This window comes from Bufo gargarizans, chromosome 4 (assembly GCF_014858855.1).
Source record: "Bufo gargarizans isolate SCDJY-AF-19 chromosome 4, ASM1485885v1, whole genome shotgun sequence".
Classification (NCBI taxonomy): Eukaryota; Metazoa; Chordata; class Amphibia; order Anura; family Bufonidae; genus Bufo; species Bufo gargarizans.
Genome location: NC_058083.1, coordinates 525,680,468 through 525,706,046, shown reverse-complemented (window position 1 = coordinate 525,706,046; position 25,579 = coordinate 525,680,468). Strand labels below are relative to the sequence as shown.

General features: G+C 46.2%; 1 protein-coding gene across 1 annotated transcript; it reads right to left on the bottom strand.

Annotated features, from left to right (window-relative positions):
- Nucleotides 1-16,784: 16,784 nt before the first annotated feature.
- On the bottom strand, nucleotides 16,785-25,299 carry LOC122934262 (hemoglobin heart muscle subunit alpha-type-like). Its single transcript, XM_044289600.1, has 3 exons — nucleotides 25,205-25,299; nucleotides 22,293-22,503; nucleotides 16,785-16,895 (listed from the first exon to the last, which is right to left on the bottom strand). Exons 1-3 carry the CDS (start codon nucleotides 25,297-25,299, stop codon nucleotides 16,785-16,787), a joined length of 417 nt encoding a protein of 138 aa, XP_044145535.1.
- Nucleotides 25,300-25,579: the final 280 nt, after the last annotated feature.

Here is a 25,579-nt window from a genome sequence, read left to right as displayed (position 1 = left end):
GGAAACGAGAGCTAAATTAAAAAACTTACTTAACACTTCCTCGGCAAAATATTACCTGCATACGCAGTTTAAATATTATGCACACGGGGATAAAGCATCAAAATTTATGATGCAACGAATAAAACAGAGGAAATCACATAATTATATTCACAGGATTAAAACACCAGATGTAGGTGAGGTGTTTTCTACCCCAGAGATTGCTACTCAGTTTCAAAAATTTTACTATTCCCTATATAACCTAAAAGAAACTGAAAGTAAGGACCATAGTCCCCCATTCCCATCCCCGAGACAATCCGCCTTAGCCTTTCTGAAATCACTTTCACTGCCAACTCTATCTGAGAGTCAATCCCAAACACTCCAAGCCCCAATTTCATTAGAAGAAGTCTTGGCCGCAATCAAACAATTGCCAAATGGTAAGAGCCCTGGCCCAGATGGCTATCCCGCTCTGTACTATCGCACATTCCGTAACACTCTGGGTCCGTACCTTCTGAAAATTTTTAATAGCTCCCTGTCTGGTGTACCGCTTTCCCAAGACATGACTAGGGCGCATATCACAATTATCCCAAAAGAAGGGAAAGATGCTTCCCTTTGTGCTAGTTACCGCCCTATATCACTGTTAAATATTGATTTAAAAATCCTAGCTAAAATACTAGCTTCTCGCCTGTCCAGCCTTCTTCCGGCCCTGGTCAAAGGAGATCAGGTGGGGTTCGTCCGTGGTAGGGAGGGCAGAGACAATACGGCTAAAGTTTTGAACGCTATATACTACACCAAACGGTCAGGTCGTCCTCTGGTCCTCCTTAGCACGGACGCAGAAAAGGCTTTTGATAGGGTCAGTTGGGAATATATAGGTGAGGTTCTCCAAGCATTTACATTTCCAGACCCATATATCAAGGCCATTTTCTCATTATACACCCATGCATCTGCCTCTATCATCATAAATGATACCCTATCCCCACCCTTCATTATTCGGAACGGCACCAGACAGGGATGCCCACTTTCCCCACTAATCTTTGTATTAGTTATGGAAACGCTATTGCAGGCAATTAGGAGAGAGCCAGGGATCGAAGGAGTAAGAATGGGCCAACAGGATCACAAAGTAGCGGCATTTGCGGATGACCTCTTGATTTTAAATACTAATCCGACTACAGCCCTTCCCCTGATATATAGAATTCTGGAACAGTTTGGAATTCACTCCAATTTCAAAATCAATATGGGCAAGTCCCAAGTTTTAAGCATAAACATACCTACCTCAGTTAGGAACCAATTGAGATCCAGCTCCCCCTTTAATTGGGACGCCCCCAATATAACATATCTTGGAGTTAAAATTGGCCCAAACCCTGACACGTTATTCCACATGAACTATACCCCCTTACTTAAATCAATTACTGACCAATTAGTATTGCTGAAAAAACCCTTCTCTTTCATGGTTTGGCAGGAAAAATATTGTGACATCCTTGGTCTTGCCCAGACTTACTTACCTCCAACAGGTTTTGCCTGTTCCGATTCCCAAAACTTACTATACCAAAGTTAAACGTGAAATCAGCTCATTTGTCTGGGATGGTAAGAGGGCTCGACTCGCTCGTTCTGTTCTCTGCAGACCAAAGGCTAGGGGTGGGATAGGTCTTCCTGACCCTGAGGTTTATGGAAAAGCGATATTACTGTCAAGAGTAGTTGAGTGGATGACGGGTCCTGTATATAAGTCTTGGGTCTGCATGGAGCAGAACGACATGGGATCATGTCTCTCCGGTCTTTTAGTGGGCATACCTGATTTCCCTACCCTGAATAGACCTCCTAACCCAATTGTAAAATCGACACTTTCGGCATGGAAATGGCTGCAGGCATCACAATTTGCAATCCCTCTCCCATCACCTTTATTGCAAATAAAAGATGTCATGGCGCATGCATCCCCGTTCTCAGGGACTGTTTGCCTTCACCGGTAAAACACTCCACAATCCGAATTCTCTCCCTATATAGTGAGGAGGGCACAATAATGAGTAACGAAGAGATCCTCCAGGTCTTACCTGAGTGTAGGTCCTTCCCTCATTTGCTTAATTTCCTCCGCTCCTTTGTCATGAAAAATATACCCTTGGTAGCTTTATTGAGACCATTAACTTGGTTTGAGAGTTTACTAATAGACAATTCGAGACACACCAAATTGATCTCCAGATTATACAAACTACTGATCACACCGTTGAATATGGTCAAACCAGCCTTTGTGGGTCACTGGGAGAGGGATTTGGAGGTATCATTCTCCCAAGACGAGATCTCACGGCTACTAATCCTCCCCCACAAATCCTCCAGATGTGTTCGAACTCAGGAAAATGGCTACAAAGTCTTGACCCGGTGGTACAGGACACCGGACATTACCTCTTTGTATAGCTTAAGTGGGTCAGACCAATGCTGGAGATGTGGAATCCAAAGAGGCTCTTTTTACCATATCTGGTGGACATGCCCAGTAATACAGAAGTGGTGGAGCGAGATATTCGGTCTAGCTAATAAGATATGCAAGCTGAAAATTTCGGTCTCGCCCCAACTGGCATTATTAGGATATTATCCCTCCCTCTGCAACGGGACCCCCTCCCGTTTGTTTTATCTCATGCTGAGTGCAGCTCGCCTCCTTATCCCGAAATTCTGGCTATCGTCAGACATTCCTTCTATAACCCAATGGACAGAGAAATTAGATCAAATCTATAGGTTTGAAGAGATCTCGGCCTGGGAAAATAGGAAGATTCCCGCATTCAGGTCTACATGGAAAAGCTGGGCCGAATTCAGGAAGTTTGACTAATTATGGTTGGTCTTAGCAATGTAAAAGTGGCTTTACATCAATGCATCAATGTATCTATGCGGACCAGACTTCTGGTTCAAGGGGAATGTGAGTCGTCCCTCATGTGTAGTATAACACAATTCTGTAATCAAATTAGGCAGTGTATCACTCCCAAAGCACATCTGTCGTATCTGAGGAAATTTGTACAAGTTATGTTATTTTCCTGCATGTACTTTATATGCATATTCTTAATAAAAAATTTATAAAAAAAAAATAAAAATTGGTCTGGGCATAACATTTTCAATAGATGGTTCCGCAAAAACGGAATGAATACGGAAGACATACAGATGCATTCCGTATCCGTTACGTTTTTTATTTTTTACAGCCCCAAAACATGATTTGCAAGCAATAATAGGACATGTTCTATCTTTGAACGGAACAGAAAAATGGAAATACGAAAATGGAATGCATACGGTGTACATTCCGTTTTCTTTGCGGACCCATTAAAGATGAATGGTTCCGAATACGGACTGTATTCGGAATGCAAAAAACTGAACGGAAACGGAAAAAAAAAAAAATTGATTGCAGACAATAGTCAGGCTTTTCTTACATTCAAGCTTTCTCCTGGTTCCAGCAGGCTTTGGCATAAACTGGCAGGCAAACTTGGTAAGGCCTCATGCACACGACCATTGTGTGTTTTGCAGTCCGCAAATTGCGGAACGGCACGAACAGCCATTGATATAACTGCCTATTCTTGTCACCACCAACAGAGGCTGAGCTGCCCAAGTGCGACCCCCCCGGCCATTTATATATGTATGTTTGTTATTAATCATCATCCACCCCAATCCTGCTCAAGGCCTGTGGTTCCCCCCACCATCTGCCAACCGCCCGTGGCCTGCTGCCCCCTTTGGCCGTCCTCACCCAACTCTGAATCCTCCTTCTGCAAATGGCGGGGGGGGGGGGGGGGACGGTGAGGGGTGGGGGGGGGGGGGCGGAGCATCTCCTCTCGTACATAGCGCCCCCTACCTCTTACATCCAGTGATGTCACCTTTGTTGTAGACGTTCTCTTTCCTCATCTTCTCCATTCAGACCAGACCGCCATGATGATTTTTCAGCCATCTCCCATCTCTGCAGAGATTGACAAACAGACATTAGTTTCCCACATTTCCATCATCTTCACATCTTCTGAACACCCTTTCCTGCCACCCCCAATACTGTGCCCGCTGTGCCCCCAATACTATACTGCAGAAACAGTCCCCCTGGAAATACTACTACCACACAGATAGTGCCCCAATACTGTGCCCCCAATACTATACTGCAGAAACAGTCCCCCTGGAAATACTACTACCACACAGATAGTGCCCCCAATACTGTGCCCTCTGTGCCCCCAATACTATACTGCAGAAACAGTCCCCATGGAAATACTGCTACCACACAGATAGTGCCCCAATACTGTGCCCCCAATACTATACTGCAGAAACAGTCCCCCTGGGAATACTACTACCACACAGATAGTGCCCCCAATACTGTGCCCTCTGTGCCCCCAATAGTATACTGCAGAAACAGTCCCCATGGAAATACTGCTACCACACAGATAGTGCCCCAATACTGTGCCCGCTGTGCCCCCAATACTATACTGCAGAAGCAGTCCCCCTGGAAATACTGCTACCACACAGACAGTGCCCCCAATACTGTGCCCCCAATACTATACTGCAGAAACAGTCCCCCTGGAAATACTGCTACCACACAGATAGTGCCCCCAATACTGTGCCCCCAATACTATACTGCAGAAACAGTCCCCCTGGAAATACTGCTACCACACAGATAGTGCCCCCAATACTGTGCCCCCAATACTATACTGCAGAAACAGTCCCCCTGGAAATACTGCTACCACACAGATAGTGCCCCCAATACTGTGCCCCCAATACTATACTGCAGAAACAGTCCCCCTGGAAATACTGCTACCACACAGATAGTGCCCCCAATACTGTGCCCCCAATACTATACTGCAGAAACAGTCCCCCTGGAAATACTACTACCACACAGATAGCGCCCCCTTCAACAACTATTGTCACACAGTGCTCTAAAAAATAACTGCGCCCAGACACTAATAGTATAAAGATAATGTCCCCCAAAAATTATTGTGCTAAGCTGATACTGTGGCAGGGTGCCCCCCAAAGTAACAGTGCTTCCCAAAATAGAAATAATTCTCTGCCAGAGCACACTTAGTAGTAATAATGCCCCTCTAGTGCCCATACTAGTAATCATGTTCCTCATAGTCCCCCAGTATTAGCAAAGCTCTGCATAATACCTCCTAGTAGTAATAATTCTCCCTACAATATGACAGTACATGAAATACCCCCGTTTAGTGCCCGCTGTTGAGCTAATGTCCCTATAATGTATGCCAGTATAAAATACCTCTATATAGTGACCCAGTAAATGCCCTCATAGTGCTCCTCTCCCCCTTCGCCATAGTGTCCCTCATAAGTAAAAAATGCCCCTTCTAAGTGCCACCATATGCCCCAATAGTGCTCCACTCCCCCCAAATAATACCCCATAGTGCCGCTCTCCCCTATAGTGCCTCCCAAAATGTTCCAGTAAAAAATGCCCCCTTAGTGCCACCAGATGCCATAATGCCCCCCATAATGTGCCAATAAAAATAAAGGCCCCTTTAGAGCCCCCACTTCCCCATAGTGCCTCTAAATAATGCCCCTATAGTGCCACCAGATGCCCCATAGTGCCGTTCTCCCCTATAGTGCCCCCCCATAATGTGTAAAAAAAAAAAGCCCCTTTAGAGCCCCCATAGTGCTCCTCTCCCCCATGGTGCCCCCCCATAATGTGCAAGTAAGTTCCCCCAAAAAGTAAGTACCCCCCAAAAAATTGGGCTGTAAGAATTGTCAGATGCCCCCCCCCCCTCCAAAAAAAAAAAAAAAAAAAGAAAACACTGATACTTACCTCCATCAGCAGCGATGCGATGCAGGCCTCTTCCGGCCTCTGTCCCCGCTGTGTGCTGCCCGGCTCAGGCGGCGCGATGATAATGACGTCATCGCTCTGCCTGAGCCGGCCTCTTATAGGCTGCAGGCATTAGTGCCTGCGGCCTATCAGAAGAACAGGGGAGGGACACGCCTCTCCCTCCCCTGCCGCAGCACAACCATCTGTATCACTGTCCTGAGGACGGCGATACAGATGGATATGGAAATGAACACTTCCACAATGGAAGCGCTCATCTCCTACTGCCCCCCCCCCCCCGGCTAGGGAAGCCGTGAGTGTGCAGCTGGAAGGCAGGGCCTGAAGACTCAGGACAGGGGAGAGCCATTGTATTGTAATTAGGGGGCGGGGCCTATCTACCACGCGGGGCTCGCTTCCCTCACGGGCCCCATAGCAGCTGCGTGGTCTGCCTCTATTGGAGGCAAACAAATCGAATTTTTGGGTGAACTTCGCTCATCTCTAATACAGATCTTTCAATGCTGCAGTTCTGTCTTCCATCATTAGGGGGAGCTCAGGAATTACTGCAGTCATGTTTGAAAAAGGGGGGCGGGGCTTTACAGAAAAGGGGTGGCACCTAAGATGCGCCAATATTTCAGCGCAATTCTGACGTAAAAATAAATCCCCAAATAAGCCGACCAATAGTTGGTATAGAGTCCAGTGCCCGTCCCTTCACCAGATTTGTCCTCCAGCCTGAGCCCCTGGTGCAAGTCTAGACCGGCGAACTATAGTATGCCATCTATGGGATTAGAAAATCTGGAGCACAGCGTGGAAATCTTCAGGGCGGACACACATCTGCAGTTCTGATTTTGAAATCAATGTTGATTGTGCGGATTTCACCCCTTACCAGAAACGCAGTTAAAACTATTGACCTGCGGTGCAAATTTTTAAATCAATTGTTCAGGTTGAACCTAGAGATGAGCGAACTTATTTTGCCCAAAAATTATCTTCGTGATGAATTACTTTGCTAATTTATTTTGTAAGTAGCGGGTGCAATGACAGGGAGGTGCGATAGCGCCGCTCCCGTCATTGTATCCCTCAGATGCCGCGTTCATACATGATCGCGGCATCTAAGTGACAAATCAAGAATAAAAAAATAATTTACTCATACTTACCTCCTCCATTTGCTCGTGACGGGCTGGACGCCGCCATCTTGCTTGAAAATCTCGGCCGAAATCCAGTGCGGCGTTAGATTATGTCATCACACCGGCTGGCGTGGTGACATATGATGCGCTGCACGGGATTTCGGACGAGATTTTCAAGCAAGATGGCGGCGTCCGGCCCGTCGCGAGCAAATGGAGGAGGTACAGTAAGTTTGAATTTTTTTATACTATTTCAGGTTAAATCGATTCGCTGAAACAAAGCACGAGGAAATTCAGCTTCTAGGCGAATTGAATTTATCCTGAAATTCGTATCGAATTTCACTTCGTAGGATTTCATGCGCTCATCTCTAGTGGACACCCTTCGAAATATAGTAAAATCTGCGTGTTATGGAGGTCTTAGTTTATGACCAGCTGTGCCCCTCATCATAGACTAAGTGCACCCTCCGGCCAGAACAGGGGATAAGACGACTGGGTACAAAACGCTGGTGGCGATAAATGACCCACATGTATCCACAGTATAGCAAGGCCAAAGTGGCAGGACCCGGAACGTCACATAATCCGTTTACAGACAGTAGTGTCAACCCCACGAGCTTTAGGGTACATTCACACACAAACTTCAATGTTCCATGCCTTAACCCCTTCCTGCACCTGGGCGTACACGTACACCCGATGTGTGTGTAGTGCTTTGGAGCAAGGGTACTTTGGAGTCTGGACCCTACTTTATTGCATTTTGAAGGGTTAACTTGCCCTGTGATTTATGCCGTTGTTTACACTTATACTGTTTTATATGTTTATTCTGATAGATCCGGTTGGCCACTTAGTCTTATTATAGGTTACTTACTGATTTAATGTCCCTGCTCCTGTAATCTTCTGTACATTTTTGTGGCAGTGTTTCCGATCGCTTGTTGTAGGAGGGTCTGTCGCTTGGTGTCCGTGCGCTGTATCGGCCCCTCTAAATGGTGTCTAACAAAATGGCTCCAGTGCAAAACTCCTTCCTGCGCACTCTCCTTCAGTGTTGTAATGCACAGTATGTAGTACCCCAGAGGGGCACTACCATTCTTACACCTAGCTTTTGTCTCCAATGGCTAGCAGAGAATGTCATCTGTGTATTCATTTCCAGGACCTCTGATACTTATTTTTCATGCACTGTGCCTGGTTGTCCAGCAGGTGGCAGTGTATCTGGCAGAGAGTACCTTTAGCTAGAATGGAACTTACCATTCTATTCTCCCCTTTTGGGCAGAAGTGGGCTAGTCCTGTTTCCTACCAAGGGAGGGGATGGAGGAGATTGTCAAGTTAAGAAGTTGCACTTGAGTTCCTCCAGTAAAGACACACAGTTGTTTACTGCATACCCCGACTCTGCAGGTTCATTTCCCATTGGGGTGCACCACATCTTACCATGCTTTCCAGTGAGCAACGCATTATGACACCTCAAGTGTCTGGGAGAGACAGCATTGGGGCCACCTCAAATCCAGCCACTACTGCATGTGGTCTTTAACCAGTACAGGACCTGTAGCGTTCACAGGATCGGCAGGTAAACGAGTGCATCTACAGCCTGCCAGCGACGATCGTTCGCTGGCAGGCTGTAGATGCGATTTTCTTTAACCCCTACCAAAAAAAAAGTATATTAGACACTGTTTTGATAACAGCGTTTAATATACCTGCTACCCCCCCCCCCCCTCCCCCGTCACTTATTTTCCATATGTGTTTTGCGAATCCACAAAACACAGACACCGGCAATGTGCTTTCTACATTTTGTGGATCCGCACATTGCCAGAACTATATAGAAAATTCCTTTAGAATAGGACATGTTCTATAGGCTCTACAAAAAACGCAGTGTTTGCACACTTGCGTTCAGTCCACCCCACCGCAGTGACAGAATTTTTTTTCTGATCACTGCAAAAACGCTGCGGCGCTATTAAGATCACTTTTGAGGGGCATGGTGAGTTTATAGAAGATTTTTTTTTTGCCACAAGTTAGCAGAAATTGTTTGTTTTTTCTTACAAAGTCTCATTTTCCACTAACTTGTGACAAAAAATAAAATCTCACATGAACTCACAGAATCCAAATGCGTAAAATATTTTAGACATTTATATTCCAGACTTCTTCTCACGCTTTAGGGCCCCTAAAATGCCAGGGCAGTATAATTACCCCACAAATGACCCAATTTCGGAGAGAAGACACCCCAAGGTATTCGCTGAGGGGTGTAGTGAGTCCATGAAAGATTGATTTTTTTTGTCACAAGTTAGTGGAAAGGGAGCCTGAGAAGAAAAAAAAAAAAAAAAATCCGGAATTAGACTTACCGGTAATTCATTTTCCACGAATCCACCATGACGGCCCAGAGAGATTGACCCCTGACCTCTGTAGGGGCAGGAACAGAGATAGGTTTAAAAGGACCCCTCCCACCACCATTCACCAGTGAGTTCCAGATTATAGTGCTACAATCACCAGTTTACAAGTGAGACAACTCAAAGTGTTGTGTTTTTTTTTTGTTTTTTTTGGTATTACCTCATACCAAGGTTTTTTTTTTGTTTTTTTTTTGTTTTTTAGGGCGGGATATCATGCCGTCATGGTGGATTCGTGGAAAATGAATTACCGGTAAGTCTAATTCCGGCTTTCCACTTCACCACCATGACGGCCCAGAGAGACGTAACAGATTATATATGACCTAGGGTGGGGCAACGGCCTGAAGGACCTTGCGACCAAATGCGAGGTCGGAAGACCTGGATAAGTCGAGCCTATAATGTTTAATGAAGGTGTTAACATTAGACCAGGTTGCAGCCTGGCATATTTGATTTAGGGAAGCTCCTGCCCTTTCAGCGAAAGAGGCAGATACCGCTCTTGTGGAGTGAGCCCGAATGACCTCTGGACAACTGATGCCTTCGATCTTGTAGCAGTCTGCAATAGTCTGTCTTACCCAACGGGCAATGGTAGATCTGGAAGCTGTCTTCCCTTTATTTTTACCACCGAAGAGCACTAATAAGTTGTCCACCTTCCTCAGGTCCTTAGTGACCTCTAGGTATTTTAGTACTGCTTGTCTGACGTCTAGCGTATGGAAACGTTCCTCACCAGAATTTTTAGGATCTACACAGGAGGGCAGAATGATCTCCTGGCTCCTATGGAAGTCTGTTACTACCTTTGGCAAAAACGTAGGGTCTAGCCTCAAGGTGATACGGTCCTCCTGTACCCTGAGATATGGTTGTCTTATTGACAATGCTTGGATCTCACTCAGTCTTTTTGCTGATGTTATGGCTATAAGAAAAGCCACCTTATGAGAAAGATTCTTCAGGGAACTTGCGTCCATGGGTTCATACGGTGGACCTGTGAGTCCTCTAAGGACGATGTTTAAGTCCCAGGTAGGCATCCTTGATCTGAGGGACGGTCTTAGTCTGGCTGCAGACCTTAGGAATCTTTGGATCCATCTATGGCTGGCCAATTCGGAATCGAAGTAGGCGCTAAGTGCTGAGACCTGGACTCTCAGGGTAGAAGGACTTAACCCTAACTCTAGTCCCTTCTGAAGGAAATCCAGAATCCTCTGTATATTTGGTCTGGTTTGATCTGGGGCTTCGTCGCCCGACCAGGTGCAGAATCTTTTCCAGATCTTGAAATAAATGGAGTTAGTCACCTTCTTTCTGCTGGCCTTTAAGGTAGATATAACACCCTCAGAGAGACCTCTCTGCCTTAGGAGGTTGGACTCAGGATCCAGGCCGAGAGGCTGAAGATTTCCGGATGGGGATGGAGAACCGGCCCCTGGATCAGGATATCCTTTCTCCTTGGGAGAATAAATGCTTCCTGTGGAGAGAGTTTGGTTAGGATCGAGAACCAGCTCCTCTTGGGCCAGTATGGGGTGACCAGGATTACTCTGGCTCTGTCCCTGATGATCTTCTGGAGAACCCTTGGGATTAATGGGAATGGAGGGAAGGCATATGCAAGGACCCAGTCCCAGTGCAGGGAGAAGGCGTCGATCGCTAGGGGCCCGTCCCTTGGGTTTAGGGAGCAAAAGGTTGATACCTTTGCGTTTGTCCTTGTGGCGAATAGGTCTATTACTGGAAGGCCCCATCTCTGGACAATCAAACTGAAGATCTCGACGTTTAAGGCCCATTCTCCCTGGTCTATGGTAGTCCTGCTGAGGAAGTCTGCCGCACAGTTTAGGCTTCCTTTTAAATGAACTGCCGATATTGATTTTACGTTTTTTTCTCCCCAGAGGAAGATTTTCCTGGATAGACATTCCAGCTTCTGAGATCGTGTGCCCCCCTGATGCTTGAGGTAGGACACGGTCGTTATATTGTCTGAATAGACCTTTATATGTTGGTTTTGTAGTTTTGGAGCGGCTGTTCGTATTGTCTCCCAAACTGCCCTGAGCTCCCTGTAGTTGGAGGACTGGGCTGCAATCCTTGGAGGCCAGTCTCCCTGGTACAGATCGGAGTAAATTTTTGCGCCCCATCCTTTTAGGCTGGCATTGGTCTGAATATGTACTGCTGGGGTCTTGAACCAGACCATGCCCTTTTTGAAATTTTTTGTGTGAAGCCACCACCGGACTGAAGATTTTACGTGGCCCGGGATCAGGATCTTTTTGTCCAACGAGGTCAGATTTTTGTCCCATTTCCTTAAAAGCCAGGACTGAAGGGCTCTGTAATGGGCTTGGCACCATGGGACTGCTACAATGCAGGCTGTCATCTGACCTAAAAGGCTCATCGTTTCTCTGAACGAGAAGGAGCGACGTCTCAGGAAGGCTCTGATTGATGACTGTAGGTTCTGGATTCTTTCTGCCGGAAGGAATGTTGTTTGTTTTTCCGAATCCAGCAAAACCCCTAGGAATTTTACCCTGGTATTCGGAACTAGGGAGGACTTCTTTAGGTTTATCACCCAACCTAAATATGTCAGAAGGGAGCAGAAGATTTCTCGATCTGCTATAGACTGACCTACCGTGTTTGAAATAAGTAGAAAGTCGTCTAGATAAGGGACAACCGTCACCCCCTGAGGTCTCAGGGAGGCGACCATCTCTACCACCAGTTTCGTGAAAATCCTTGGGGCTGAGGCCAGCCCGAAGGGGAGAGCCACGAACTGGAAGTGGTGAACAGACCCCTCGTGATCCCTTACTGCAAAGCGCAGGAACCTCTGAGACTGGGAGTGAATGGGAACATGATAGTATGCGTCCTTCAGGTCGATTGTACAGAGGGACGCATCCTTTTGGATTAAGGGGATGGTAGAATTTAAAGATTCCATCTTGAACCTTTTGTAGATCACAAATTAGTTTAGCCTCTTTAGATTTATGATCATGCGGAAGGCGCCCCCCGGCTTTTTTTACCAAGAAAAGGCTGGAGTAGAACCCCCGCCCCCGTTGAAGTTCGGGAACTGGAATTACTACTCCTAGGTCCAGAAGATTTTGGACCTCCCTCCAGATCTGGCTGTACTGAAAGGGAGAAGGGTAGTGAGAAATCAGAAATACGTTCGGAGGGGGGGAAGATAGTTCTATTTTGTATCCAAACTTGACCAGATTTTGCACCCAGAGGCTCGGAGAAGTCTGTTGCCACTGAGCAAAATGTAGGGATAGTCTTCCCCCTATCCTGGCGTCACTGTTTCTCACCGCCCTTGTTTTGGGGATTAAGCAAGAACCCTCTACCTCTCCCCCCTTTGGGGTAACTCCAACGTCCGGTTTTACCTTTACCACGAAAGGAACTGCTTTGGGTATTTTGACCACGAAAGGAAGGTTTCTTTTTAGGGATCCTATCCTCAGGGAAACCCCTCTTTTTATCAGTAGCCTTCTCTAGGATCGTGTCCAGTACAGGGCCGAACACGTATTCGCCCGAGAAGGCTATGGAACACAATTTCATCTTGGAAGGGATGTCTCCTGACCAAGATTTCATCCAAAGTGCCCTCCGGGCTGCGTTGGACAAGGCTGCATCCTTGGCTGAAAATCTAATTGTCTCTGCAGAGGCGTCCGCAAGGAAACCTGTAGCAGATTTTAGCAAGGGAATGGAATCTAATATCTGTTCCCTAGGCGTTTTGCTGCTTAGATGATCCTCTAATTCATTCAGCCATAGGTACATAGACCTAGCGACTGAAGTAGCGGCTATGTTTGTCTTAACACTAAACATAGCTGCCTCCCAGGACCTTTTTAATAAGCTGTCGGCCTTTCTTTCCATCGTGTCCTTTAGCTGACAGGAATCCTCAAATGGAAGTGAGGTTCTCTTGTTGACCTTGGCCACCTGTACATCGATTCTAGGGGACTTCGTCAAAAATTTTTGAGTCTGAAGGGTCAAATGCAAGGCGGTTTCTGAATTCCTTGGATATACCCAGCTTCTTTTCTGGATGGGCCCATTCGTCCCTCACCATCTCCTTAATATTTTCGTTTATGGGGAATACCCTGGAGCGTTTGACCCTCAATCCCCCAAACATTTCCTCCTGAACTGTATGGGGTTGCTGAACATCTTCTACCCCCATGGTATCCCTGACCGCCTTTAGAAGGTCACTCATCTCACTGGGAGTGAAGAAAAATTTTCTGGAGTCTTCAATGATCTCGCCCTCAGATAGGTGATCGTCTTCCTCTTTTTTAGAGGATGACGCATCCTCCTCTAAATCTTCGGAGTCAGAGGGGATGTCTGCCCCCCTGGGTCTTTTCGGTGGGCGGATCTCCCTGGTATCCTCACGGAGGGAGGCCAAAGAAGATTTAACCTCCTCCTGGATCATGGATCTAAACTCCTGCATGATTGAGGGCTGTTCATCTCTCACTATCTTAGTGATGCAATCCTTGCCAAGTTTTTTTGTGTAATCCTCAGGAAGCCTGACGGCGCACTGGATGCATCTGGCGGTCTTAACTTTTTTTAAAGTAAGTTTGGCCTAGCGAGAGAGAGGCAGCCCATTTAATTAATGTCAATCTGGTATAGGAGCAATATTAAATGCAGTATACCAGCAGACACCACCAGGGGGAGGGGACAGTGGTTACTCTCTAAGGCGCAACCTCCCCCTGTAGCCAACTATTAAGCCGCCGTGCCCAGGTGGGCTACTCACGCTAGGGCGCTCTGGAGCGGTCTGCTCCTTCTGCTGTGTCTCTTTCTCCTGGTCCGACATCTCTGGTAGGAGAGCGATGCAGATAGCGCAGCGGGAAAGTGCTGTTAGCGTCCTTTTTATGAAAACCATCCACTTCCGGGTTCCGGCCTGCGGCCCGGAAGTGACGTCAGACACGCGCGACAGCCCCGAGCGTCTTTCCGGTCGGCTACCTCCGAGAGGTAGGCGACCCGCGGCATTCTCAGGGCAGGCTTCCCTCACAAGGGAGCGTGACCCCGGCGTCCCCTGTCAGCTTAAGAACGAGTCCGCCGGAGAGCAGGGGACGCATCTCTGGGTGAAAAGGAGCCGCAAGGGAGGCAAAGAGCACCGCCGATGCGGTCACCCAGGTACTTGAAAATAATAAACGAGGTCCACTTCACCTCCCTGAAAGCCAGAGAGGACTTTTACTCTGTCCTGGCCACTATAGGGGCAGGAACACACTGGTGAATGGTGGTGGGAGGGGTTCTTTTAAACCTCTCTGTTCCTGCCCCTACAGAGGTCAGGGGTCAATCTCTCTGGGCCGTCATGGTGGTGAAGTGGAAAAAATAATTTCCGCTAACTTGTGCCAAAAACTTCTATGAACTCGCCATGCCCCTAACTGAATACCTTGGGGTGTCTTCTTTCCAAAATGGGGTCACATGTGGGGTATTTATAGTGCCCTGGCATTTTAGGGGCCCTAAAGCATGAGAAGTCTGGAATCCAAATGCCTAAAAATGCCCTCCTAAAAAGGTACTCATTGGAATTTGGGCCCCTTTGCACATCTTGGCTGCAAAAAAAGTGTCACACATGTGGTATCGCCGTACTCAGGAGAAGTAGGGCAATGTGTTTTGGGGTGTCTTTACATATACCCATGCTGGGTGAGAGAAGTATCTCTCAAAGTCAACTTTTCCTTTTTTTTTTTTTTTACAAAGGAAAAGTGGACTTTGAGAGATACTTCTCTCACCCAGCATGGGTATATGTAAAAATACACATTGCCCTACTTCTGAGTACGGAAATACCACATGTGACACTTTTTTGCAGCCAAGATGCACAAAGGGGCACAATTTCCAAAGAGCACCTTCAGGATTTCACAGGGCATTTACGAATTTGGATTCCAAACATACTTCTCACGCTTTAGGGCCCCTAGAATGCCAGGGCAGTATAAATACCCCACAAGTGACCCCATTTTGGAAAGAAGACACCAAGGTATTCCGTGAGGTGTATGGTTAGTTCATGTAAAATTTTATTTTTTTGTCACAAGTTAGTGGAATGAGACTTTGTAAAAAAAAAAAAAAAACATTTTCTGCTAACTTGTGAAAAAATAAAAAACTTCCATGAACTCACTATGCCCATCAGCGAATACCTTAGGGTGTCTACTTTCTGAAATGGTGTCATTTGTGGGGTGTTTCTACTGTCTGGGCATTGTAGAACCTCAGGAAACATGACAGGTGCTCAGAAAGTCAGAGCCGCTTCAAAATGCGGAAATTCAAATTTTTGCACCATAGTTTGTAAATGCTACAACTTTTACCCAAACCAATAAATATACACTTATTGCATTTTTTTAATCAGACATGTAGAATAGATTTAGAGAAAAATTTATAGAAATGTAGTTTTAATTGAAAAATTTTACAACCGGAAGTGAAAAATGACTGCTAAAATTTCGATTAATATTAAAAAAAGTAAAAAATGTCAGCAGCAATGAAATACCACCAAATGAAAGCTCTATTAGTGAGAAGAAAAGGAGGTAAAATTCATTTGGGTGGTAAGTTGCATGACCGAGCGATAAACGGTGAAAGTAGTGTAGTGCAGAAGTGTAAAAAGTGGTCTGGTCATTAAGGGGGTTTAAGCTAGGGGAGCTTAAAGATGGCCTCTGCTCAGGAGCTGAGCAGGCAACTGCTGTTTTAGTTAGAAACCCAAAAGATATTGCCTGCGATTGTCAATAATGCCAATCAGACATTTAACCCCTCAGATCATGTGGTCAATTGCAACCATGGTATCTGATAAAAACCCAGGGAGCACCAGGGGTTAAAAAAAAATAAATAAAATTAACTCACCCCATCCACTTTGTTGTATAGCGGATCTCCTCTTTCTTCAGGACTTTTGATGAGGTCACTGGTCCATCACCATGTGATGAGCTCAGTGACGTCAAAGGTCCTTTACCCAGGTCCTGAAGAAAGAGGAGATCCGCTATGCAATCAAGTGGATAGGGTGAGTTCAATTTGTTTAACCCCTCCAGCCCCAATTTAACTTTGCATTCTGTATTAAAAATGAAATTTTCCCTTTATAACCATGTTATAAGGGGAAAATAATCAAATCTACACAACACCTAACTCAAACTTCTGTGAAAAAGTCTGGGTACTAAATATGCCAATTTTTCTCACGTGCGTGCAAAACCTATTACAATGTGTTGCACTCGTGCATTTTTCCCGCGACACACCCTATCCGGCCCAAATCCATGACACCTGTGTGAAAGAGGCCCAAGTCTCTCAGAGGCTGCAATGGTAATTCATTGCAGTCTATGGGACAAGGGATTTGACAATCACATGTTTAAGTCCCAAGTCATTTGTTACTTCACCTTCCAAACAAGTTGAATAAAGTGATCAAAAAGTCACCCCAAGAAAAAAAAAAGGTATTAAAAACTAAAGGTCACCCCCACAAAAAACACCACTCCACAGGAGGTAAACAAAAAAGTTGGAGGCCAAAATAGTGAAAGTAAAGAGTCTTAAGTTTTTTCTGGTATTAAACAAGTCTGATATTTCTGTAATTTTACCCAGAGTATAACTAATGGGTAATTTGTACCTAATAACTGAAAACAATCCATAAAATAGAGGTGGAATTGTAAAAGATTTATTAGTCATTTCAAGATTACAAAGAAAAAGACGTGTCAGGCTGGTCTTCATCTTCTCCCTTCAGCTGGCAATCAGGGCAACAGCAACCTCATTGAGGAACTTGTCACAGGACGACTTGTCCACATCTGGGAAATGCTTGACAACGACCTCCAGGAGACAACCACACAGCAGCTGGGGGGAGAATATACACCATTAGCACCCACTCAGATGTAAAGTGTGCATGCTTATGGGTCAACCCAAATGATAGGATCAGACACCCAGTTCTAGGTATCTTCTTCCATTGGATACACTGATCTAAACCTGTGGAGATACCAGAACCCTCATGCCATTAGCGTCAATTGAGCAGCAACAGACAGTATTGATAGGGCTGAAGCTATTCCTAGAAGAAAACATCATTTTTTTCTGATCTTACACAAGTCCTTTAACCCCTTAAGGACACAGGGCGTACCGGTACGCCCTATTTCCCGAGTCCTTAAGGACCAAGGGCGTACCGGTACGTCCTGACTTAAAATCGGCATTCCGGCGCCGCGGGGGTTAATCGGAACGGGATTTCAGCTGAAATCATTCAGCCGGCATCCCGTAACAACGCAGGGGGGGGTCATTTGACCCCCCCGTATCGGCGATCGCAGAAAACCGCAGGTCAATTCAGACCTGCGGTTTTCTGCGTTTCCGGTCCATTCGGGTGTCCGGTGACCCGATGAACCGGAAAAAGACTGCGATCGGTGGCGTAATTATACACCACCAATCGCAGTCCGAGGATTTGAGGAGGCGGTGCTGGCCCTGGTGCTGAACACTGCTGTCCAGGGTGCTGATTGGTGCAGGGGAGAGAGGCGCGAGATTCAAACTTCCTGCGCTCCTCTCTCCCCTCCTCTTCCTGTTCTGCACGAGCACCCGGCAGCATCGTCCAGCACCAGCTCCTGTGTCCCCCTAATCGCCATCCATCACCCTCCTGCACCCATCGCCACCCAGGTAGGTTAGGGTCAGTGAGGGAGAGGCATCGTTAGGCAGGGAAAGAAGGGAAAAGTTAGTTAGGAAAAAAAAAAAAAAAAAAAAAAAAAAAAAAAAAAAAAAAACTTAACTTTTACACAAAACTTTTTTTGATCCATCTATCAGACCCCAGACCCCCCCCTGCCACTTGCCCCCCCCTACCAGCCCCCCACCACCACCAGCCCCCCCACCCCCTCCACCCATCCCCCCACCCCCCCACCACCACCACTAGCCCCCTCACCACCACTTTTTTTTCTGCGTTCGCTGACTGGTCGGCACTTTTTAGCGTCCGTCCACTGTTAGCGCATCGCCTGCCCCACCGCTGATCAGCGTTGTACCGCTAATCAGCAACTTTTTTTTTTCCTAACACTTGCCCTTTTTTCCTTTTTTTAGTACGCGAACACCCGTTGCCCCCACACACACGCACATATAATAAAGTTTTACACACACGCACACCTACACGCACACACACCCATGGCCCGCCGGGTGTTCTCGGCCGAGGAGGCATATGCCCAGATTGCCTCCGACTCCGAGAGCCCCAGTGAGGATGAGGATGACCCCACATTCCTCTTATCATCAGCATCCTCCTCATCATCATCGGATGACGATGAGCCACCAAGGCGGCGGAGACGCCGCCAGGCGGAGCCAGGGGCCGCACATGCTAGGGATCCTGTGGCCCACCCTAGTACGAGCCGCCCTGGGGTTCGTACTGGTTTCCCGGCCCACCAAATAAGTTCACCGGAGACCCCTGCCGATGAACTTAGCTGGTGTCCCCCAGTGGACTTTGAGCCTGAGATTCCGGATTTCGCTGGCAATCCTGGAATCCAGATTCCCACAGTGGGCTACACTGAAATTGACTATTTTAGGTTTTTTTTCAGTAACCCACTGGTGAATTTGATGGTGGAGCAGACGAATCTGTACGCCCAACAGTTCGTCGCTCAAAACCCAGGCTCAGTTTTGGCTAGACGCCGGTCAGTGCAGCCGAAATGAGGACATTTTGGGGCCTCGTGCTGCATATGGGTCTAGTCCAAAAACCCAGTGTCAGGCAATACTGGAGTGGGGACGTCCTGTACCAGACCCCACTGTACAGTATGGTCATGACACGCTCCCGGTTTGAGGCCATCCGGAAATGTCTGCATTATTCCGATAATGCAGCATGTCCACCCCGAGGTGATCCTGCCTATGACCGGCTGTATAAGATACGGCCTGTCATCGATCACTTTGGGGCCACATTTCAGCAGGCCTACGTACCTGGAAGGGAGGTCGCGGTTGATGAGTCGCTCATTGCGTTCAAGGGGAGACTCAGTTTCCGCCAATATATTCCCACAAAGCGAGCGAGGTATGGCGTGAAGCTATACAAAATTTGTGAGAGTACCTCAGGGTACACTTACAAATTTCGTGTGTACGAGGGGCGAGATTCCCGTATTCAACCCCCAGAATGTCCCCCCACTCTGGGTGTTAGCGGGAAACTCGTGTGGGACCTTATGCACCCACTGCTGGATAAGGGTTACCACTTGTACGTGGATAACTTTTATACCAGCATTCCCTTGTTCAGGTCCCTTGCCGCCAGATCTACGTTCGCTTGTGGAACCGTGCGGAAAAATCAGCGCGGCCTCCCTGCCTACCCCCTCCAGGTACCTATCCCCAGGGGTGAGACCCGTGCACTTACCAGTGGAAACCTGTTGCTGGTCAGGTATAAGGACAAGAGGGATGTCCTTATGCTGTCCACAATCCACGGTAACGGCATCACCCCAGTCCCTGTGCGAGGTACCGCGGCAACGGTCCTCAAGCCCGATTGTATTGTCGCTTACAATCGGTATATGGGAGGAGTTGATCTCTCGGATCAAGTCCTCAAGCCATATAACGCCATGCGCAAAACCCGGGCATGGTACAAAAAAGTTGCGGTCTACTTGGTGCAGGTTGCCATGTACAACTCTTTTGTACTATCCCGAAGCGCTGGCAGCACAGGGACATTCCTCCAATTCTATGAGGCAGTCCTCAAGGACCTGATCTTTTCGGACCGGGAAAGAGCAGGCCGGAGTACCTCGGGAACTGGAGGCGCCCGGATCGTCCCTGGCCAACACTTTCCAGGTGTGGTCCCCCATACTGGAAAGAAGGGACGAACCCAAAAAAAGTGCAGAGTGTGTCGCAGGAGGGGGATACGGAAGGACACCACCACTCAGTGCGACACGTGCCCCGATCATCCGGGCCTCTGCGTTATCGATTGCTTCAGGGAGTATCACACTTCCATGGAGTACTAAATTTTTATAATCCCCAACAGTTCACTAGAGAACATAAAACACTATGGCTCTCAGACTTTGGAGACACGAAAACTATTTTTCTTTCCCCCAAAAATATTAGTTTTAGTGCAGGCATCCTCAAACTGCGGCCCTCCAGATGTTGTAAAACTATAACTCCCAGCATGCCCAGACAACCTACAGCCATCAGCAGGGCATGGTGGGAATTGTAGTTTTACAACATCTGGAGGGCCGCAGTTTTAGGATGCCTGCTTAGTGTCTCCAAAGTCTGAGAGCCATACATATTGGGCATCGTCGCGTGCGTAAAAGTCGTTGCTATAAAAATAACTTTTGACCAAACGCCTCGGATGAACGGTGTTAAAAATATAAAATAAAAACTGTGCCAAAACACCTATTTTTGGGCAAAATTTCAATTTAAATCCATTTTGCCGGTAATAAAGCAAGGGTTAACAGCCAAACAAAACTAAATATTTATTGCCCCGATTCTGTCGTTTGCAGAAACACCCCATATGTGGTCGTAAATGGCTATATAGCCGCACGGCAGGGCATAGAACGAAGGGAACGCCATACGGTTTCTGGAAGGCAGATTTTGATGGACAGTTTTTTTTTTGACACCATGTCCCATTAGAAGCCCCCCCCTGATGTAGCCCAGACTAGAAACTCCAAAAAAGTGACCCCATCTAAGAAACTACACCCCTCAAGGTATTCAAAAGTTACTTTACAAACTATGTTAACCCTTTAGGTGTTCCACAAAACTAAATAGCGAATGTAGAAACAATTTTAGATTTTAATTTTTTTGTTACATTGCCTCAAAAAAGAGTAATATAGAGCAACCAAATATCAAATTTACCCCAAAAATAGTCCCAAAACAACAACCACCTTATCCCGTAGTTTCCTAGATGGGGTCACTTTTATGGAGTTTCTACTCTAGGGGTGCATCAGGGGGCTTGAAAGGGTACATGGTGTAAATAAACCAGTCCAGCAAACTCTGCCTTCCAAAAACCATGTGACGTTCCCCTTCTTCTATGTCCTGCCGTTTAGCCAAATAGTAGTTTACCACCACATATGGGGTGTTTCTGCAAACTACAGAATCAGGGCAACCCATTTTGAGTGTTGTTTGGCAGTTAACCCTTGTTTTACTCCTAGAAAAAATTGATTATATTGGAAAATTTTCCAAAAAATAGAAATTTCATAATTGTTTCTCCATCTGCCATTAACTCTTGTGGAACACCTAAAGGGTTAACAAAGTTTGTAAACCCAGTTTTGAATACCTTGAGGGGTGTACTTTCTTAGATGGAGTCACTTTTTTGAAATTTCTATTCTAGGGGTGCAACAGGGGGCTTCAAATGGGACATGGTATAAACAAAACCAGTCCTGCAAAATCTGCCTTCCAAAACCCATATGGTGTTCCCCTCCTTCTATGTGCTACCGTTCGGCCAAACAGTAGTTTACGACCACATATGGGGTGTTTTTGCAAACTACAGAATCAGGGCAACCCATTTTGAGTGTTGTTTGGCAGTTAACCCTTGTTTTACTCCTAGAAAAAATTTATTATATTGGAAAATTTTCCAAAAAATAGAAATTTCAAAATTGTTTCTCCATCTGCCATTAACTCTTGTGGAACACCTAAAGGGTTAATAAAGTTTGAAAAAACAGTTTTGAATACCTTGAGGGGTGTAGTTTCTAGAATGGGGTCATTTTTGGGAGGTTTCTATTATCTAAGCCTCACAATATGACTTCAAACCTGAACTGGTCCATAAAAAGTGGGATTTTGAAGATTTCTCAAAAATTTCAAAATTTGCTTCTAAACTTCTAAGCCTTGTAACATCCCCAAAAAATGAAATATCATTCCCAAAATGCTACAAACATGAAGTAGACATATGGGGAATGTAAAGTCATCACAATTTTTGGGGGTATTACTATGTATTACAGAAGTAGAGAAACTGAAACTTTGAAATTTGCTAATTTTTCAAAATTTTTGGTAAAAAATGTATTTTTTTATGCAAAAAAAATAACTTTTTTGACCCAATTTTAGCAGTGTCATGAAGTACAATATGTGACGAAAAAACAGTCTCAGAACGGCCTGGGTAAGTCAAAGCGTTTGAAAGTTATGAGCACTTAAAGTGACACTGGTCAGATTTGCAAAAAATGGCCCGGTCCTTAAGGTGAAAATGAGCCCGGTCCTTAAGGGGTTAAAATCATTATCATATATTCATCATAAAAGGACTTCATAGCCACCTGTAGCTCAAGGGAACCCAACCATGTGCCAGGATTTCTAGTCACCATTGTACAAAAAGCCCAGCAAACTCCTTCCATGGTAGACCCTCATCTTGATGGTGTCCACACTGAGCTTCAGCTTGTTGGTGTGCATCTCCCGCAGTGTGGCCAAGTTCTCCTGCAGATTTCCATAGTGGTTGAGGGCATCATTAATGGCGTGGATGATCTTCCCTCCATGTGTCTTCAGATCCTGACTGCCGGGGGTCACGTCCATGTGAGTGAAGTGGGACTTGGTGTCTGGATGGTGCTGGAAGAGACTGAGGAAAGAAGACAATTAAAACATTAGACATTGGCAAAGAAAAAAAAAAAAAAAAGAAAAAAAAAAATCCAGGAACCTTCTGCCAGTTATAGCTTCTATTAACCTGTTTTAGTGTTGACATTCTGGGGCTGAAGAGAAGTTGTTAGGTTTCCTACAGAAAAGTAAACCTTTAGGCCTCTTTCACACAGGCGTTGCGGGAAAATGTGCGGGTACGTTGCGGGAACACACATGATTTCTCCACGCGAGTGCAAAACATTGTATTGCGTTTTGCACTCGCATGAGAAAAATCGCGCATGTTTGGTACCCAAACCCGAACTTCACAGAAGTTCGGGCTTGGGATCGGTGTTCTGTAGATTGCTATTTTCCCTTATAACCATGTTATAAAGGGAAAATAGCATTCTGAATACAGAATGCTAAGTAAAATAGCGCTGGAGGGGTTAAAAAAAATAATAATATTTAACTCACCTTTATCCACTTGATCGCGCAGCCGGCATCTCCTTCTGTCTTATCTTGGCTCTGTGTAGCAAAAGGACCTGTGGTGACATCACTCTGGTCAACACATGATCCATCACCATGGTAAAAGATCATGCGATGACCGGAGTGACGTCACCACAGGTCCTGTTGCTGCACAGAGCTAAGATTAAGACAGAAGGAGATGGCGGGCTTTGCGATTAAGTGGATTAAAAGGCGAGTTAAATATATATTTTTTAACCCCTCCAGCACTATTTTACTATGCATTCTGAATGCTATTATTTTCCCTTATAACCATGTTATAAGGGAAAATAATGATCGGGTCCCCATCCCAATAGTCTCCTAGCAACCGTGCGTGAAAATCACACTGCATCCGCACTTGCGGATGCTTGGGATTTTCACGCAACCCTATTAATTTCTATGGGGCCTGCATTACGTGAAAAACGCTGAATATAGAGCATGCTGCGATTTTCACGCAACGCACAAGTGATGCGTAGAAATCACTGCTCATGTGAACAGCCCTGTAGAAATGAATGGGTCGTATTCAGTGCGGGTGCAATGCGTTCAACTTACGCATCGCATCCGCGCGGAATACTCACCCGTGTGAAAGGGGCCTTACAGCTTCAAGATGGCAAGTACATTATGAATGCCTACAAGTGTGTAATTAATGTGGGTCATTCAGCCATCAGTCTAAGGCATCTTCCACATTTGTGGTACAACCTTCCGGCAGGCTGTTCCAGCATAGCATCAGCCGCACAGAACTGTTGTGTACAGCGTTTTTTTCTTTTTTTATGGCCAAATCCTGGCAAGCGCCTGACTTTTTATGGAGGGTGCTTAGGGACTGGTGGTCCCCCTTCCCCTTCCCAGCCTTGGGTCATGTGTAGCACCTTGCCCTGTGGTTAGGTACCTAAAGGGTTAAGGGATTGTGGGAGATACGTCACTATAGGGGCGTAGGGTTTTGTCTCCTCCCTCTATCCAGGTTATATAACCCCCTCCTCTGCTGCCGCACTTCCTTTGTCAGCGGAAGCCGAGTTGCCCACCCTCCCGCCCTTGAATGGGTAGTTTCAGTGTGGAGTTGCCTTGGGGATTCTGGTTTTCTCCAGGGGTATTAAAAAAAAAAATTAAAAAAAGTTGGAAAGAAAGGTTTGGGAACATGTACAACTGTTGTTTTGGAGATATTTATGTTGTCTTTTAAGAATGGCGGTATGATTTGAGATATGAAGTCACAGCTGGCGGCATTTGATACAGCGGAGTGTTGGAGATGGCTGATGGCGTACTTGCCCGCCGGGAGTTCGGCGGTTGGCATACCGCTCCAAGATGATGTTCTTTGGTTTTGCCATTTAAAATAAATAAGCTGTGGCCGATCATCACCCAGCTAAAGGTTACCTGTTGTCTCGAGTGTTTATTAACTGGTTCAGTTTTCAGTTAGGGGAGCTACAGGTAGGCAGAGGTGCCGGCCCGGTTCCTATCTCTCCTCCGCCCTCTCCTGATTACCAACAGTCCAGCATATTTGCTGCGTAACAGCCAAATTTCCAATATAGTTGAGGGTGCTGCCCAGGCATTTCATTTTGGTAACATCCAGATCACCCCAGCAGGCTGTGCTCTGCTGGAACAGCCTGTCAGGATGCTGTGCCATAAGCGTGAAGCTAGCCTTAGGTTCACCTCTATGTAACGGATCCAGCTTAGCCAGAGACTGCTGTGCACCACTGGACCTCATTCACTATAATGGGATCCAGCAGAAGTAGTATTTTTAAGCCAGACACACACACAGCAGAAGTTCCGAGACATGCGCCGCCATTTACTAAGACTGCTTCATACACCGGTCTTAATTAAGGGCGTGAAAGTTCTCATAAGTTACTGCATAAGCAGCAGTGGGCCTGGCTGGCATACTTTGTCCTTTTTTGCCAAACTCCAGGCAAAAATACATAAAGTTTGTTTGGGCAAAGGTTCCAGTCCCTGAAACGGCACCCACCCAAAAAAAAAAAAAAATTAAAAAAATAAATAAATAAAAAAAAAGTGCATTGAAGTCTTAAAACAGCCACAAATGTCCAAGTAAAGAACCCAAATTATACATTCCTAATTCACACCTGGTTTGGTCTAGAAAAGCTTTACAAACAAAACCAAATCTGCACATGTGACCTGACCCCTAGACCAGACACATGTATACAAGCAGCAGTTACCAGTATGGAGAAGAAAAACAACACAAAAAAAAAAAAAACATCGCTCACCTCTCCATGGCTTCACCTCCAATCTTCTCAGCGTCAGCGTTAATCTTCACAAACAAGGGCTCCAAAGCCGCCTTCTCGGCATCTGATAGCGCCATCCTGGGATGTGAAGCTCCAGCACAAGGGCCAATCTGCACTGAGGGGCCCCAGACTCCATCATCACCTTTATATAGGGAGGAATGGCTGCTGATCCAGCACACCTGGGGCCCTACAGGAGAGCCTGACAACCTGGCCTGGCTGACAACTCCTGGACTGGAGTGCAGACACAATCAGCTGGTGGCTCTTGAAGATGTAAGATGCCTGCACACAGTCCTGCATAACGGAAACCAGGACGGATCCGTTATGTTGCCCATAGTCTTGTATTATGATGGAATGCAA